Source organism: Drosophila kikkawai, chromosome 3L (genome assembly GCF_030179895.1).
Source record: "Drosophila kikkawai strain 14028-0561.14 chromosome 3L, DkikHiC1v2, whole genome shotgun sequence".
NCBI lineage: Eukaryota > Metazoa > Arthropoda > Insecta > Diptera > Drosophilidae > Drosophila > Drosophila kikkawai.
Genome location: NC_091730.1, coordinates 22,458,308 through 22,471,746, shown reverse-complemented (window position 1 = coordinate 22,471,746; position 13,439 = coordinate 22,458,308). Strand labels below are relative to the sequence as shown.

Here is a 13,439-nt window from a genome sequence, read left to right as displayed (position 1 = left end):
GCTGCTCCAAGATCACCTCCAGGTAATTGGGGTTTTTTGAGCGCAGGGCTAACTCCGATCTGTACTGGCTAATTATGGTAGTAGTGTCTGCTGACCCCCGGGCGCATAGCGGAAGTCCAAAATGCACCGGCACATCGCTTCGGCTCGGATCGGATCGGATCGGCATGGATCGGATCGGTACGAGTAGCATTGAACTTGCTGGGAGACGATCGCAACCACGACGACTGACTGGCCAGGGGCTTATCAAGGTGGGCCAGGTTTCAGCGAAACTTCGTTAAAATATACAGAAACAGCAGCGGCTGTCTGATGACCGCCAACAAAGGAAAAAATAAAGAAAAACAAAAGGCATTGGCCAAAGAGGAATAATAGGGAATGCACATACAGTGGCCACTGGTTTGGAAGAACCAAATGCTTCAAATGCATTCCTAATAACCAACTAAAAATTAAACGAATTTAAAAGATCACAAAACTGATTGATTTTTAAAATCCTAATTAAATTTGATCTCTTACTTAAATTTTAACCAAAAATATGATTTATTTCCTGAAAATTTCCAAGTTCCCTTAAATATCTAATATATCCTTCAACCAGTGTCCCACTGTACCCACAGGCAGCCGAAAAAGTGGAGGAACATGAGCACGGGAGCGCACGAAGCACACAAAAAAAGGAAAGAACGAGGAGCGTGTGTGCATGAGAAATGCAAAGACAGAGGGCAAGGTAGGGTAAGGTAAGCTATGGAAAGGTTGAACGAGGAGATAAGGGGAGGCGGAGGAGCCAGGAGAATCGAGTCAGGAGCGACAACCGGTCAGACGGGTCGCCTTATAGGGGCCCATATACAGGAGGGAGGATCGGATTGGATCGGATCGTTTCTGAGCGAGGTCTAACTCTGTGTTCTCCGGAGAAGAACTGCTTAAAATAAATATACATGCAGCACATTTAGATGCACGCGGTGCGGCGGTTTGCAATTACCATTTGCATTTCACGGAGTTATCAACACGACACACCGGAACAGAGCACACGGAAACACGTACGGGTGGAACAAATTAAAATGCACACAGGTTAAAATCGTTACAAATTCGGAGGTGGCGGTGGTGGTTGGATTGGGGAGCGACACGATCGACCGACAACCGACCGGAATGAGGCGCGAAAAATGACTGAGAGCCGAACTCAGAATTTTCAAAACTGGCGGCTGAAAAGCTAACACGGAAAGCTCACTCTTCCAGCTCTCAGCTCTCTCTTGTGGCATCTCTTGTATCTTTTTTGATCTAGCCAAGCTTTTGTTGATCTTTTTAAGCTGTTTAAATAAATGCGCGGTTATTTTTATGATCAGCGGAAATAACACCTTTGATTTTATGGCCTTAACAAAAATAGGTTTTTGATAAACCAAATCTATAAAAGTATTATACATATTTTTAGATATATGTTTCCTTTCTTTCGAAGAGTTTTTCCTTCATTTTGACATTGAAAAGACATCAAAATCTAATAGAATCACTTGTAGAATTTTAAAGTATAGTATATATAATGTGTTTAAGAATTATCCAACTTCAGATCAATGAGAAAGCTCTCTCAAAAGCTAGCCTCCGCTTTCCTCTCTTCAAGCTTACTCTTGACTATATTATTTAGATATTTAAACTTTTCCAGAGCCACACATCTGTTTAAATAGTTGCGCCATATATTTTCCAATCAGCAAAAAATAAAAACAGCGCTCTAAATACTATTGCACTTAAAAATAAAACTCGGCTCGTGCGCTTCCTAATCATCGGAATCCAATTCCTCGATCAGTGGGAGCGCGCAATGTCCGAGAAGAAGGCTAGTATGTCCTGTATGTTGAACTCCAGGTTGATCATGGCGCCGGCGTAGCACTTCTGGATGCGCTCCTCCAGGTAGTTGTACTGGGCAATGAACTCCTCCTGCATGGCGTGCCACACCACCTGCAGCAGATTCTCCTCCTCGCTCAGGTGCTTCTCCACCTTCTTGTAGAGGTTCTCCAGGCCCTTTTTCACCTCGCGTGCCGGATACTGGGCGATCACTTTGCGCAGCTCCTGCTTGGAGAAGGCCATTTGGTAGCTGATCTCCGTCTCCTTGACGCCCTGCGCCACCTTCTGCTGCACGCCCTCGAAGAATAGCTAAGAGAGAGGAAAAACTCTGTATAGGGAACATTCCTCTTGTGACAAATTTAGCTTACATTCAGTTTTTCCAGCGGCCGTCCAAAGTACTGAGTCACATATGCTTTTAGCGCCTCATTATATCGCGACTTGGCGTCCTTTTTCAAGGCATCCAGTCCAGGCACCTTGAGCTGAGCCAGCAGGGCATACATATGATGGTAGTTCTCCATGCGCACCACCTGCGACGGTGTCTTGGGATGTTCCTGCGAGTGCAGGTGAATGCCCTCAAAGATCGCGTTCACCAGCTGCAGATACCACTTTTCCATGTCCGTGCGGCGGTCGGACTTGCGGAAGATACCCTCCGCCGTTTGGGCAAAGTTTTCAAAGTTCTCCACGTACGGCAGGATGGCCTTGGAGCGTTTGTGCAGCTTTGCCTCGCGGATAGACTGCAGCTGCTGCTGCATAAAGCGATCGAAGTTGCGCTTCACCTGCACCAGGGCCGAGGCGAAGGTCATGCTGAGAAAGGAATGTGTGTCCTGGGCGGACATTACGTGCTGGGTGAGGCGGACGAGAACGTACAGGGAGTAGCTAAAAAAAAGCAGAAATCAATAGTTTTATAGTCAAATTAAGAGATTAAATACTAGTAGATACTCACAAGCTATCCACCCGCTCAAAGCTCTGGATGAAGCTAACCAACTCGGGCTCCAGACAGCCAAAGAGACCCATCATCAGTTTGCGAACATCCTCATTGATCTGCCTGTCGATCCGCTTCTGTGGCACACCTTCCGCCGAGGGCGAGATAGCTGTCCCCAAGACAGCGGACTGAGACATGTCCACCGCCTTCTCCATCTCCAGCGTGGTCTGGGTGTTCTTCGTCGTTGGACTAATCACGTCCATCTGGAAGAAGTTGATGCAGAACAGCTGCTCCTGCAGGGCAATAGGTTCCAGCTCGGCAAGAACCTTTTCCAGCAGAGCGTCGAATCGGATGCGATCCGCACTTTCCACACCAGGTCCCCACTGATCCCGATTAATGCCCAAGGTGCCATAGGGAATGGTGGAAACGGCAGACTTTCGAGATGAAGTGGACATGTCCAGATCCTCGCGAGAACTTCTCAGCTTTTCAGAGACCTGCATTTTAGCCTAAGCCGGGAAAACATAAAGCTAAGTAAATTTATTTAAACTTTCATTAAATTCTTACCAAGTTAAAGAAATTCCTCACATCCCTGTCATAGATTTTGCTCAGCGAGGCCGTGTACACCCGCATCAGGCCATCATAGGTCTTCCGGTCCATAGCCTTTGTCCAGTGCATCAGCTCTGTGTAGGGAGTCAGCTCCCGATGAACATTGGAATGGTTGGGCAGCGTTAGGTCTGTGCTGGTCACCGGCATATCGCCGATCTCGTTGCCCAGGTGGATGAAGAGGTTATTCATAAACCGACTGACGGTGGCCGAGAACTTTTGTTTCCACTTCTCGAAGCGCTTACGCTGATCCTGCACTGCCTCGAGGCGAAGCAGGGCAGGATCTATGTCGCTGTTCATGGCCTGCTGCAGGCACTGAGCAGCAGCTATGGCCGCCTTGCGTCCATTTGCTGTTTTCAGATCGGGCTCATCCAGCGCCTGTTGCTGGCTGTGCGGCAAGTCCAGTTGGCTCTGCGGGATAAAGAAGCGATTAATCACTAATTACAGAAGATTCCTGAAGAAAACCCACTATGACTTTGTTGAGTTCCTTCATCAGCTTGATATTGTTATTGTTGGCAATCTCAATCATGGCATTCTTGCCTCCAATCTTCTCCATGGTCTCCTTGACATGCCCCAGTATATCCTCGTAGCTGTCCAGTCGCGTCTCGAACTTATCCGCCTCGGAGATGGCATTGTCGATGTGCTCCATCATCTTCAGGACCTTCTGCTCCGAGGCCAGCACACTTTGGATATTGGCCTAAGGGATTTGAGAGGAATAAGAATGACTCGTAGATTGTGGGTGGAAAACCATTGTCTAAGTACCCCATCTAGATCGTGGAGCTCCCGGGACAGCTGCTCGATGAACTGCTCTGCATCCTTGATGGCAAAATCGCACTCAGAGAACAGTTTGCCCAACTCGTTGGCCTCCTTGTCGGTGAGGGCGGTGAACTCTTGGGCCTCCTCTTCCTCATCCTCCTCGTCATCATCAATGTGCTCCGCCTTCTGCGCCGCTCTGCCCAGAGCCACCTTTTCCGGTGACTTCTCCGACAGCCAGGCGGCAGGCACGTTCCGGAACTCCGCCCGCTGGCCACGCACACTCTTTTGGATCTGGCGATTCAATACGGCCAGGAAGTTCTGCCGCTCGTGCAGATTGAGGGCGTACCACTTGTACAGCTTCTCCAGCTGCAGGTCAAACTCGTGCGTCTCAAACTGCTCATTCCGCCCGTCCACCGACTTGATCTCGTCCAGCTGCCAGCTCCGCTTGCGCTTGTACTCGCTCTCGCGCTGCTCCGACTGCTTAACCAGGACCAACGTAACCACGGGCACTGGTGGCGCCGTAGTGACCACGCACAGATAGCAGGGCTTCTTATCCTTCTTTTTGACCACCGTCACCACGGAAAGGAGGCGTTCGCCGGCGGCCAGGAAGAGCTCCTTCTGCAGCGTGTGCTTGATGTTGGCCAGGGCGCCGATGGACAGCATGGCGGGGGAATGTCTTTCGAGGCACTGGGCGCTTGAAAAGTTCTACAAACAACCAACTAATTCTATTTTTTTTTCCAATTGTTTGCAACTTGCGAATTGTGAACGCCTCCGCAACAGCTGACTCAATAGAGGTGGTAGCGTGAGTAGTGATGGAAAACAACTACAAATCATAAATATAGGGTATTCTATAGGACTAAAATATCGAACGAAAATATTGGAACTGTTTTGAGTTAATTAATTTTGTTATACATGAATTTGTTTAAAATTAATCTTTGTATAATTTATGATTAGAAATAAAATTTACCGTGAGTGAAAATGCAGAAGGGTTCTCGTGAGCACATCTCTAGTTTTCGGGTTTGGTATTCAGTCATTACTGTTGTTCGGTCACACTGTTCGATACACAAGTAATCTTTGGGTGAGTTTTACGCGAAAAAATATTTGCCGTGAAAATAAACCATAATTTATCAATTTTCAGCAACTTTCGAGCAATCATGTTGGTTAAGCACATTGTCAAGCAGGGGCTTCTGTTCAAGAATGGTAAGTTTAAGCCCTGGATTAGCCTTTTTCGCTGCAACTGCTAACCTTAAAAATTACATAATGTGTGGAGCAACGGGAGGGACATCAAGGAACTGCGGAGAAGCGCTTCCCACAAAAATCACTTCAATTAACTAAAAATATTCCTTACTAAGTGGTTTTCGATGCTAAAATCTACTTAAAATCAGTTAAAGTGCTAATTGGAATAGTGCCTATCCTTTAATATTGAATCACAATCAACGCTTTACTAATTAATGCATATTTCCCTTTCCAGTTGGCGCCATGTCGCGTGCCGCTTACCACGGCGGTGGACACCACCAGCACTCCACCATGAACGATCTGCCCGTGCCCGCCGGTGACTGGAAGGAGCAGCACAGCCAGCAGAACTCCAAGTACAATGCCGTGCTCATCACCGGCATCCTGGTCCTGGCCGGCACCATTGGATTCGTGAGTGCCCACCCAGACGCACCCTTTAAAGCGCATTTACTTATTCCTTATTTTGATTGCAGGTGAAATCCTCCGGTCTGATCCACTTCAACTACAATGCCCCCAGGGACCTAGACTAAGCCAGTCACCCCGTAAATGTATATTAATCCGAAATTTGTGTTAAATAAGCTTAAAGTGGCGACATAGTAAATCACAGATCCAAAAGTATTCAGTTCCGGAAATGTTGTTTGTATATTTGGCTCAGTACACGGGACCATCGTCCAAGTTGTCGTCCTCGTCGTTGTATGATTCTCCATTGTCGAAGTAACTGTTGCCGTAATCGTTCTCCTCGTCCATCTCGTCGTCCAGCGCCGCCTCCGGATCGTCCTGCTCCTCCTCTTGGTCGGAGTCTGATTCCTGCTTAATTTCGTCCTGCTCTCCGCTGCCAGCTTTTAGTTCCTTCTGCTCCAGGACCTTCAGTCTGTCCTCGATGTTGGTCTTCTTGGCCAACAGCTTTGGCTTGACATCCGCACCCTTTCGCTTGCGATTTAAGGTATTCAGCTCCCGCGGCATGGCTTTGTAGTTAAACTCGGGCTGAGCCTTTAGTTTGAAGCGGTCCATTGCTTTCTGTGGGTCAGAATTAACTTGATTGGTAAGGATTACTGATATAATAATACAAATTACCTCTCGCCAGTCCCTGTGTTCCTTATTTTGCGGCTCCTGGGTGGCGGATACAATGTAATAGGGGGAGTCGCGCATACGGTTCAGGAAATCCTCCTTCCACAGCAGCTGGTAGTTTTGTGTGGCTGTTGTCTGGTTGAGAGGTGGGTCAGGTAAATAGCTCCAATACATGTATTTAATATAGATTTAAACCAACCTCCAAGGTAGTGGGCCTGTTCAGAACCGGCGGAAATGTAGGAGGCGGTGCCGTCTGCACGGGCATGTCCTTCGTGCAGCCCAGCAAGGCCATTTGCTCGGCTGTGAGGGTGCCTGTCTTCCCGCCCCTTCCACGTCCAGCCATTTTTAAGATTTATATTTCTAACTTGGATAAAAATAGTGGATATCTGTGTGGCGTCCGCACGTTTATTTAACTTGAAATGCGATCAGCTGTTGCACGGCGTTGCCATCTTGTCAAAACCAAACAATAACAGAGAAAGAGAAAATAAGTTATCGACTATTTGGTACCCTCTCTTTTAAAATAAAATTAAAATTGATTAAGTAAATCACCTAAAATGGTTTTTTACACATAACATATATATATTTTATTTCGATTTGCACGTTTTTTGCTTAAACTAAGAACAGTAAATACACACTTATATAAGAGAGCTCTCAAAACTTGGCTTTGGGCAAGCAGCGAATTTCAGCCAATTTCAATTCCTAATTACTATTTGCTATTTCAAATATTTAGCGAGCAGCGCTTTTTAAGATTCTAAAGTCATATTGTGGGAGTTGTGATCAATTGACAGTGGGATTGGTGGACGGGGCCGGTGACTCCTCGTCGGTTGGCGCCAGACCCACTTTCTGCATGAGTTCCGTAAGTTTCTGAGCCTTGCGATCCTCGTTGTGGGCAATGACAGTGCACAGGTGTTCGGTGAGCAGCTCCTTCTTCTCAGAGGCGTTGTGCAGTTCAATTTTGGCCTTCAGGAACTGAGCCTCGATCTTCACGTATTGTTTTCTAAAAAGAAAATGAGAAATTAGGAATTTTGGCTGATCAAAAACAAGATATTAGGTATACCCACTCTACATTGGAGAAATGTATGCAGGCGTTGTCGATCTGCTTCCTTAGCAGGGCCACATCCACGGCAAGATCGCTCTCCAGTTTGGACAGCTCGTGGCGGATCTCTTCGATCTTGCGGGACTCCGCCGCTGTTTTCTGCGTGTGCTGCTCTATGGCCTGATAGAGCATCTGCTTCTTCTGCTTGTTTTGCTCTTCGATCATGCGGCGATGCTGCTCAAAGTCCTTCAGGGAGACGCCCTTGAAGGGCGAGTCTGTGTTAAGCCGTTCACGCGAAGAGTCCTTGGTGCTGGGCAGGATACTGCCATCATCCACCGAGCTAATTGCCTGGCTGTTGCTCCCGCTCATTTTCAGAATCGAGCTATCGTCTGTGGACGTCGTCTCGCTATTCTCTCCGCCAGCATCCGCATACGTGGCAGCTGCTTTATCTCTCGCTGGAGCGTGACCATGGTATAGAGCGGCCATCAGAGAGTCGGAGAGAGGTCGATCCAGGTCTAGAGACAACCGATCGGCTGCATCTGCGTCATCTTCGACCGTGGGAGTTGGCGTCTTTTCCGTGGGAGTTGCCGCTCTCGATTTGGCTTTCTTAGCATCGTCCACTTTCTGGGTCTTCTTCGGCTGCGGTTGTTGTTGCTGCTGCTGCTTCCGCAACTGATCTGCCTGCCGGAAGATCTTATCGGGCATGCGCCGTATGCCGGGCTGATTCCGGACCGCCTGTTTTGCTGTGATGATAGACACACAAACACACACATGCAAATGGGGTTTTAGTTATAAACAGATTATTGTTTACAGGCTCCGTTGGCTCATTCATTTGCCATCTAACCTGCTTCCAGACCCGTCGCCCTTTTGCCACTGCCGCTCTCCTTGACCCCCGTTATCTTGAGGATCTCGTCGTGGCTAAATCCATTGAATCTATCAGTCATTTTATTGATTAAACAGATAATTAAGCCATTAAACAGGCCCACAAACACAACACATCAGCAAAAGCAAACAGTGCGTCGGGTTGCCAGATCGATATAATTAAAGACACGATCGTTTTCGAAAATGAGACGTTCTCACTAAGTTGCTTGCAAGCATTTTCCACTTTTTTATTTGAGTTTAAATAACCCCTTAAAAATACAAGTCAATGAAATAAATTACTCATTCGTCCCATTATTACAGTCACAGAAGGATCTTTTAATGCAACACAAATATATCAAAATGGTTCCGTGAAGTTTCAATAAAATCAATTTAATATTCTGTATATTGCCTGTTATCGAATAAATGACTGAATTACTAAAAATATCGGCCAAGGAAATACCCAGATTTACCAAACTTAAGAGACCTAGTATACATAATTCCGTAATCAATTGACCGTAATAAAACTACCAAGATTCTAAATATATCGTCCATATATTTAGTCGTATAGGAAACGACTTAAAAGGATCGGAATTTTCAAAAAAAAAAAACCTATTCGGAAACCATGGATATACCTTTGGTATTCCTCTTCCCTTTAATATTTACTTCTCTTAAACCAACCTCGGGGTCGTTAAATGACAGCTATATTATGTATTCCTTTGATTTTCATACATATTAAACCAAAATTCTTAAAATTTAGATATCTCAAAGATAAAATACATTAAAAAATATAAAAGTTATAAGTTTATTCTACTAATTTTCCCGTTGTTTCTGTGTTTGAAGGTAAACGTTATAGTCTTCCGATCTGGCCTGATATAAATTTATAGTACATGCAAAATAACAAAATCGATCTGCAGTTTTCATTCAGATTGCTAAAAAACAGACTGCTGATCAAGAATAAACCTACTTTATAGGGTCGCAAATTTGTCATAAATGTAATACCCTGCAGAGGTAAAAAAAATATAAATATATATATTTATATATATATTTCCAGCTGCCAATACTTGTAAACATTCAACCGTATTGAAAACACTTGAGTAAATTTAATTAAATTTAATTGTTTTGCAATGGGTGGCATATCGAAATACTCTCCGATTTCTTACTTTGCTGCGATCACATTAATCGATATCTTTCATCGAAAAGCCGCCAACTCAAAAATTAGCTTAAAATTTAAACAAATCATCAGGCTTTATTCAACACAGTAATGCCCAGCTCAGATCGAAGTTCGTGGATATTCTGCTCCCAACGCTTCTCCCAGTAGACGGGCATCAAGGGCTTGGTCCGCTTGCCGTTCTCCAGAGCCCAGGGCAAGTAGTGTTTCAAGTAAGCGCGGCGCTGCCTTCGCACCAGAAAGTAAACAAGCGCGTGAATTATAATAATAGTGTAATTGGGTCCAAGTTCAGTGAACTCACTTGGGACGTAGGCGGACCGCCCCGAACACCGCGCCGCCGTAACACATCGGTAGGCCCGTATTAAGAGCCTCCACCCACTTGACCGCCACCTCGCCGAGCATGTTTGTGGGCATGTCCAGCACCGTGTGGATTAGGTCGTGGCACTCGCGGTAGCGCGTCATCAAATAGGCCAGCTTGGGATCCTCCAGAAACCTCACGGCCATGCGACTGTCCGGCGTGACTTGCTGAAATTGGGTTAAAAAAGCTTAAGCCGTTCATTACAGACCAACTCGGCCCGTTGCTACTTACATTGTCTTTAAGGAACTTGACATAGACAGCTCCGAAGGTGTCGGGCGGCAGGGTTTCCAGACGCTTGAAGTCAATGGTGCTGGTGTGGATCCGTGGCTTGTCGGCCATGATGCGCTGACCCTCCTCACTAGCCTGCATGGTGTCCAAAATATTCAAAAGAGCTGCCTCGCCTGTGGTCTCGCCCAAACAAGCAATCATGTCGTGGCTAAAAGGGATCAATATTATTACAAATTTATTAATAAATTAATTAATTGATTACATCTGTGACAAATCAAGTTACCGTCTCGGATTCAGCAAGGCGGCAATGGAGGACCCGGCACCCAGGACTATGCGCTGCAATGGTGATATCTCAATGCGCTCCTTGAGATACTGCCGCTCGAAGGTATCCAGTGGCCCCGTCTCGGGCGTCTCTGTGGCCACCGCCTGACTTCTGACCTGGCCAAAAGAGAAACCCCGTCGCAGGGCCAGCGGCTGTGTCAGTTGCCAGCAGCGCTGCATCGTGATCTGTGGAGGCAGAGCGGAGGGATTGGGTAGGTGCACCCGGCGACCTTATCAGCACGATCATCATCAACTTTATCATCATCATCATCATGTCTATTGCGGCACATAAACATGACCCTGACTACCTGTCTTCGGTTAAAGCTTGTCGTACGTGCCCACTTTCAATAGCAGCCGAGAATATGAGCAAACAATTTGTCCATAATGTGGCTATGGGCCTGAAGCTGACTAACAATTTACCTCTCCTCGCAGTCCCAGCAGTTAAGCCGGAGGAAACCTGTTTCGGCTTCCTCATTACTTGGCCCCCACTCCGATCCCCGAACACATCAATACTTCTTCAGCTGCTGCTGGGGTCTCAAAATAAGTCCCAAACAAAGTGCTGCAGGGGGCACTGGCACCTCTACCTCTTTCTCGGATTTTCTGCTCAATTTCAATGTCGTCATTGCTGTGTCTCGTCTCTAGGGACAAATGGGTAGTCACTGTCAGCGAAAAAGTAGGAAGGTTAAATTTAGAAGCTTCGCGCCACCCAGAACGTTATGTCAGGGTTTAAATAGCCAAGAGCGTTATGGGCAATTTATTATTTGGCAGCCTACTTCGAAGAAAATAGATTTCATCTCATTTAAAGATTATATTCTGTTTAAATTTATCACATCAAGTAGGAGAATCAATTCATAAATGGAATATCATTGTCAACGTTTATGTTTTAGTGATTTTTAATCAAAAACTTTTTATCTGGGAATAAACAAAGGAAACGGAAAATAACTGCCAACATAAAACACTCAATACGTGTTCTAATCAGCATTATAATACACCATTATCACTCCCTTTTAGCGACTTTTGACTGATAATTTAAAGAAAACTCCGATACAGAGTATCCAGTAATCGGTCGACACCCCTAATCAAGTTTCCACACCATGGTGTTGAGTGATGACGCCGCTGGATTGCCCAGCACTGCAGTACTTTATTTTGTGTGGAATTTTCAAGGTCCCAATGTGTGTTTACCCGGAGTCCGGAGAGATAAACACACCTCGGCTAGGCGCAAGTAATTGGAAAGATCCAACAGTCCATCGTAGCGGCGATTACTCTTTTCTTCAACACAAAAAGTATAATTAGAGGAGTACATGTGGCGCATTATTTCTTAATTAGCAAGGGCCGAGTTGTCGGACCTTATCGCCGGGAGCAATCTTATCGTTGACCCAAAAGTGGAACAAAAAACAGCACATAATCGGTTATCTCGTCTATTTCGTCCCAAGGAGGAGCTGGATGTCTGTGTATTTCTATTACTTATGACACTTTCGATGCAGGAAACAGTTGCATGCGGACAATATACAAAGCGATTAAAATTACATATTTGCTAAATTGCACACTTATAGATACTTATGTACAGAGACGACGCGCTGTGGGTGCCTGTGTGCCTATAGGAAATCGAATACGCACGGAATACGGTGTACGGAATACTCTAAACATATCGTATGGCTTTGGCTTGTGCTTGAGCTAAGACAGTGCGAAGCTAGACATTCTCGCCGCGAGTGCTGCTGGGCAAGTGGGCCTGCTTATCGGGCGCCCGCTTCCGCCGGAAGGTGACGTATGTGTAGAGCAGACTAGCCAGCACGCTGATGTTGATCCCGATGCAGTTAAGCCACGAGAAGACGTAGTCGCCGCCGATGAACATCCCCAGATACGTCACGCATATGTTCTTTAGGCAACCCACAATGGTGGTAGTCAGCGCAGAGTTGAACTGCGTGCACAGGATGGTGCTGTATGACAAGATGAAACCCATCACGCAGCTGAGCAGGAACTGAAGCACGAACACGGGGTCGTTCCACTGCGAGTAGTTCAGCGCCTGCTCCAGATCCCCGCTGACGTAGTTCAGGAGCAGTGCCGGCAGGAACATAAACAGCGAGTTGTAGTACATCAGGCCGTACTTCCCGATCTCAGAGGTATCCAGCTTCTTTTTCACATACACCCCGTTCGAGGCCGTCATCGCATTGGTGATCATCACGTAGATGTAGCCGCGCATGTTGAACGACAAGTCGTCGGAGGCGGCCAAAAGGGCGCCGCCGATCATGGCGTACACGCTGACCTGGACCGCCGTCGATGGACGCAGACCAAGTATCTTCAGCTCCAGCAGCATGGTCATCAGGATGGAGAACCGCCGCAGGGCCGCAAACATGGGCAGACTCAGCGACTGGGTGCCGCCCAGGCCGAATATCATGTTGCCCAGGAAGATGAGCGGCAGCGGGAAGATCTTGGCGAAGGTATTCCGTTGCAGCGGCGGGTAGGAGACAAGCTTCAGCCGCTTGCCCATGTCCAGCACCACGATGCTGGCGGTGAGCTGGCCCAGGCTGAGGAACAGGAACGAGGGAAAGTGATACGAGGTGAGCACCGTCTTGTTCACCACCGTGATCATGAACGAGGAGATGCCGTAGAAGAGGGCGCTGCCAATCTTCTTAACAAACACAGCCGAATCCTCGCGCTCCCGGTGGCTCAATTCCTTGGATCCGGAGCCGTTTAGCTGCGCCCCGCCACCGGCTAACGCGGCTTCCGGCTCGTCGTCATCGCGCTGACTACCGTCCAGCAGCGGCTGCAGGTCGAGCGTTGTGCTGCCGCCCCGCGAGACACTCATTGTAATTGCTGCGGCGTCTTGAACTTTGATTTACTATGCTCTTTCGTCACTGGCTATCGGCTCGGCCGGGGCCGCTTCGCACATTGGGACACTCTTTTCGGGGCCGCACTGGGGGCGGGGAATTGGCTTTTCCCACGGCACATCAACGAGAACTCGCCTAACGACAGCAATTGCTATTTTTACCGACGCGCCGCTGACATATTCTCCGCAAAACTTTGAGACTTGAACATATGCTTAGCAGTGTGACCGTTTAACGCGGAGACG

At 47.1% G+C, this 13,439-nt stretch overlaps 7 protein-coding genes across 8 annotated transcripts in view; 1 reads left to right on the top strand and 6 right to left on the bottom strand.

Moving 5' to 3' along the window:
* The window catches only part of blot (bloated tubules), a 28,616-nt gene extending 27,474 nt beyond the window's left edge, over positions 1-1,142 (bottom strand). The window contains exon 1 of the mRNA XM_070286105.1: positions 968-1,142. The gene's annotated coding sequence lies outside the window, so the exon portion shown is untranslated. The remainder of the gene's footprint in view (positions 1-967) is intronic.
* A 506-nt stretch (positions 1,143-1,648) lies between these two features.
* Sec3 (exocyst complex component Sec3) lies at positions 1,649-4,896 on the bottom strand. Its single transcript, XM_017170943.3, has 6 exons — positions 4,103-4,896; positions 3,810-4,037; positions 3,302-3,751; positions 2,759-3,243; positions 2,184-2,691; positions 1,649-2,124 (listed from the first exon to the last, which is right to left on the bottom strand). The coding sequence occupies exons 1-6, from the start codon at positions 4,757-4,759 to the stop codon at positions 1,777-1,779; spliced, it is 2,676 nt and encodes an 891-aa protein (XP_017026432.1). The 5' UTR covers positions 4,760-4,896; the 3' UTR covers positions 1,649-1,776.
* Positions 4,897-5,119: 223 nt separating this feature from the next.
* Positions 5,120-5,947, top strand: COX7B (Cytochrome c oxidase subunit 7B). Its single transcript, XM_017170804.2, has 4 exons — positions 5,120-5,174; positions 5,235-5,296; positions 5,568-5,740; positions 5,803-5,947. Exons 2-4 carry the CDS (start codon positions 5,251-5,253, stop codon positions 5,857-5,859), a joined length of 276 nt encoding a protein of 91 aa, XP_017026293.1. The 5' UTR covers positions 5,120-5,174; positions 5,235-5,250; the 3' UTR covers positions 5,860-5,947.
* Positions 5,948-6,823, bottom strand: Polr3G (RNA polymerase III subunit G). Its single transcript, XM_017170803.2, has 3 exons — positions 6,597-6,823; positions 6,404-6,532; positions 5,948-6,346 (listed from the first exon to the last, which is right to left on the bottom strand). Exons 1-3 carry the CDS (start codon positions 6,738-6,740, stop codon positions 5,981-5,983), a joined length of 639 nt encoding a protein of 212 aa, XP_017026292.1. The 5' UTR covers positions 6,741-6,823; the 3' UTR covers positions 5,948-5,980.
* Positions 6,824-6,952: 129 nt separating this feature from the next.
* On the bottom strand, positions 6,953-8,439 carry Gorab (Golgin, RAB6 interacting). The gene is made up of 3 exons (XM_017170795.3): positions 8,278-8,439; positions 7,459-8,176; positions 6,953-7,394 (listed from the first exon to the last, which is right to left on the bottom strand). The coding sequence occupies exons 1-3, from the start codon at positions 8,375-8,377 to the stop codon at positions 7,175-7,177; spliced, it is 1,038 nt and encodes a 345-aa protein (XP_017026284.1). The 5' UTR covers positions 8,378-8,439; the 3' UTR covers positions 6,953-7,174.
* Positions 8,440-9,520: 1,081 nt separating this feature from the next.
* Positions 9,521-13,439, bottom strand: part of Coq4 (Coenzyme Q4) — a 38,687-nt gene continuing 34,768 nt past the window's right edge. For both annotated transcript variants that reach the window (XM_070284848.1, XM_017170934.2), the window contains exons 2-5: positions 10,332-10,555; positions 10,052-10,256; positions 9,764-9,987; positions 9,521-9,690 (exon numbers count right to left, since the gene is read on the bottom strand). In XM_070284848.1, the coding sequence (XP_070140949.1) occupies positions 9,534-9,690; positions 9,764-9,987; positions 10,052-10,256; positions 10,332-10,549 (804 nt within the window). In that variant the 5' untranslated portion in view covers positions 10,550-10,555 and the 3' untranslated portion in view covers positions 9,521-9,533. The remainder of the gene's footprint in view (positions 9,691-9,763; positions 9,988-10,051; positions 10,257-10,331; positions 10,556-13,439) is intronic.
* frc (fringe connection) lies at positions 11,772-13,427 on the bottom strand. Its single transcript, XM_017170932.3, has one exon. The coding sequence runs from the start codon at positions 13,173-13,175 to the stop codon at positions 12,060-12,062; it is 1,116 nt and encodes a 371-aa protein (XP_017026421.1). The 5' UTR covers positions 13,176-13,427; the 3' UTR covers positions 11,772-12,059.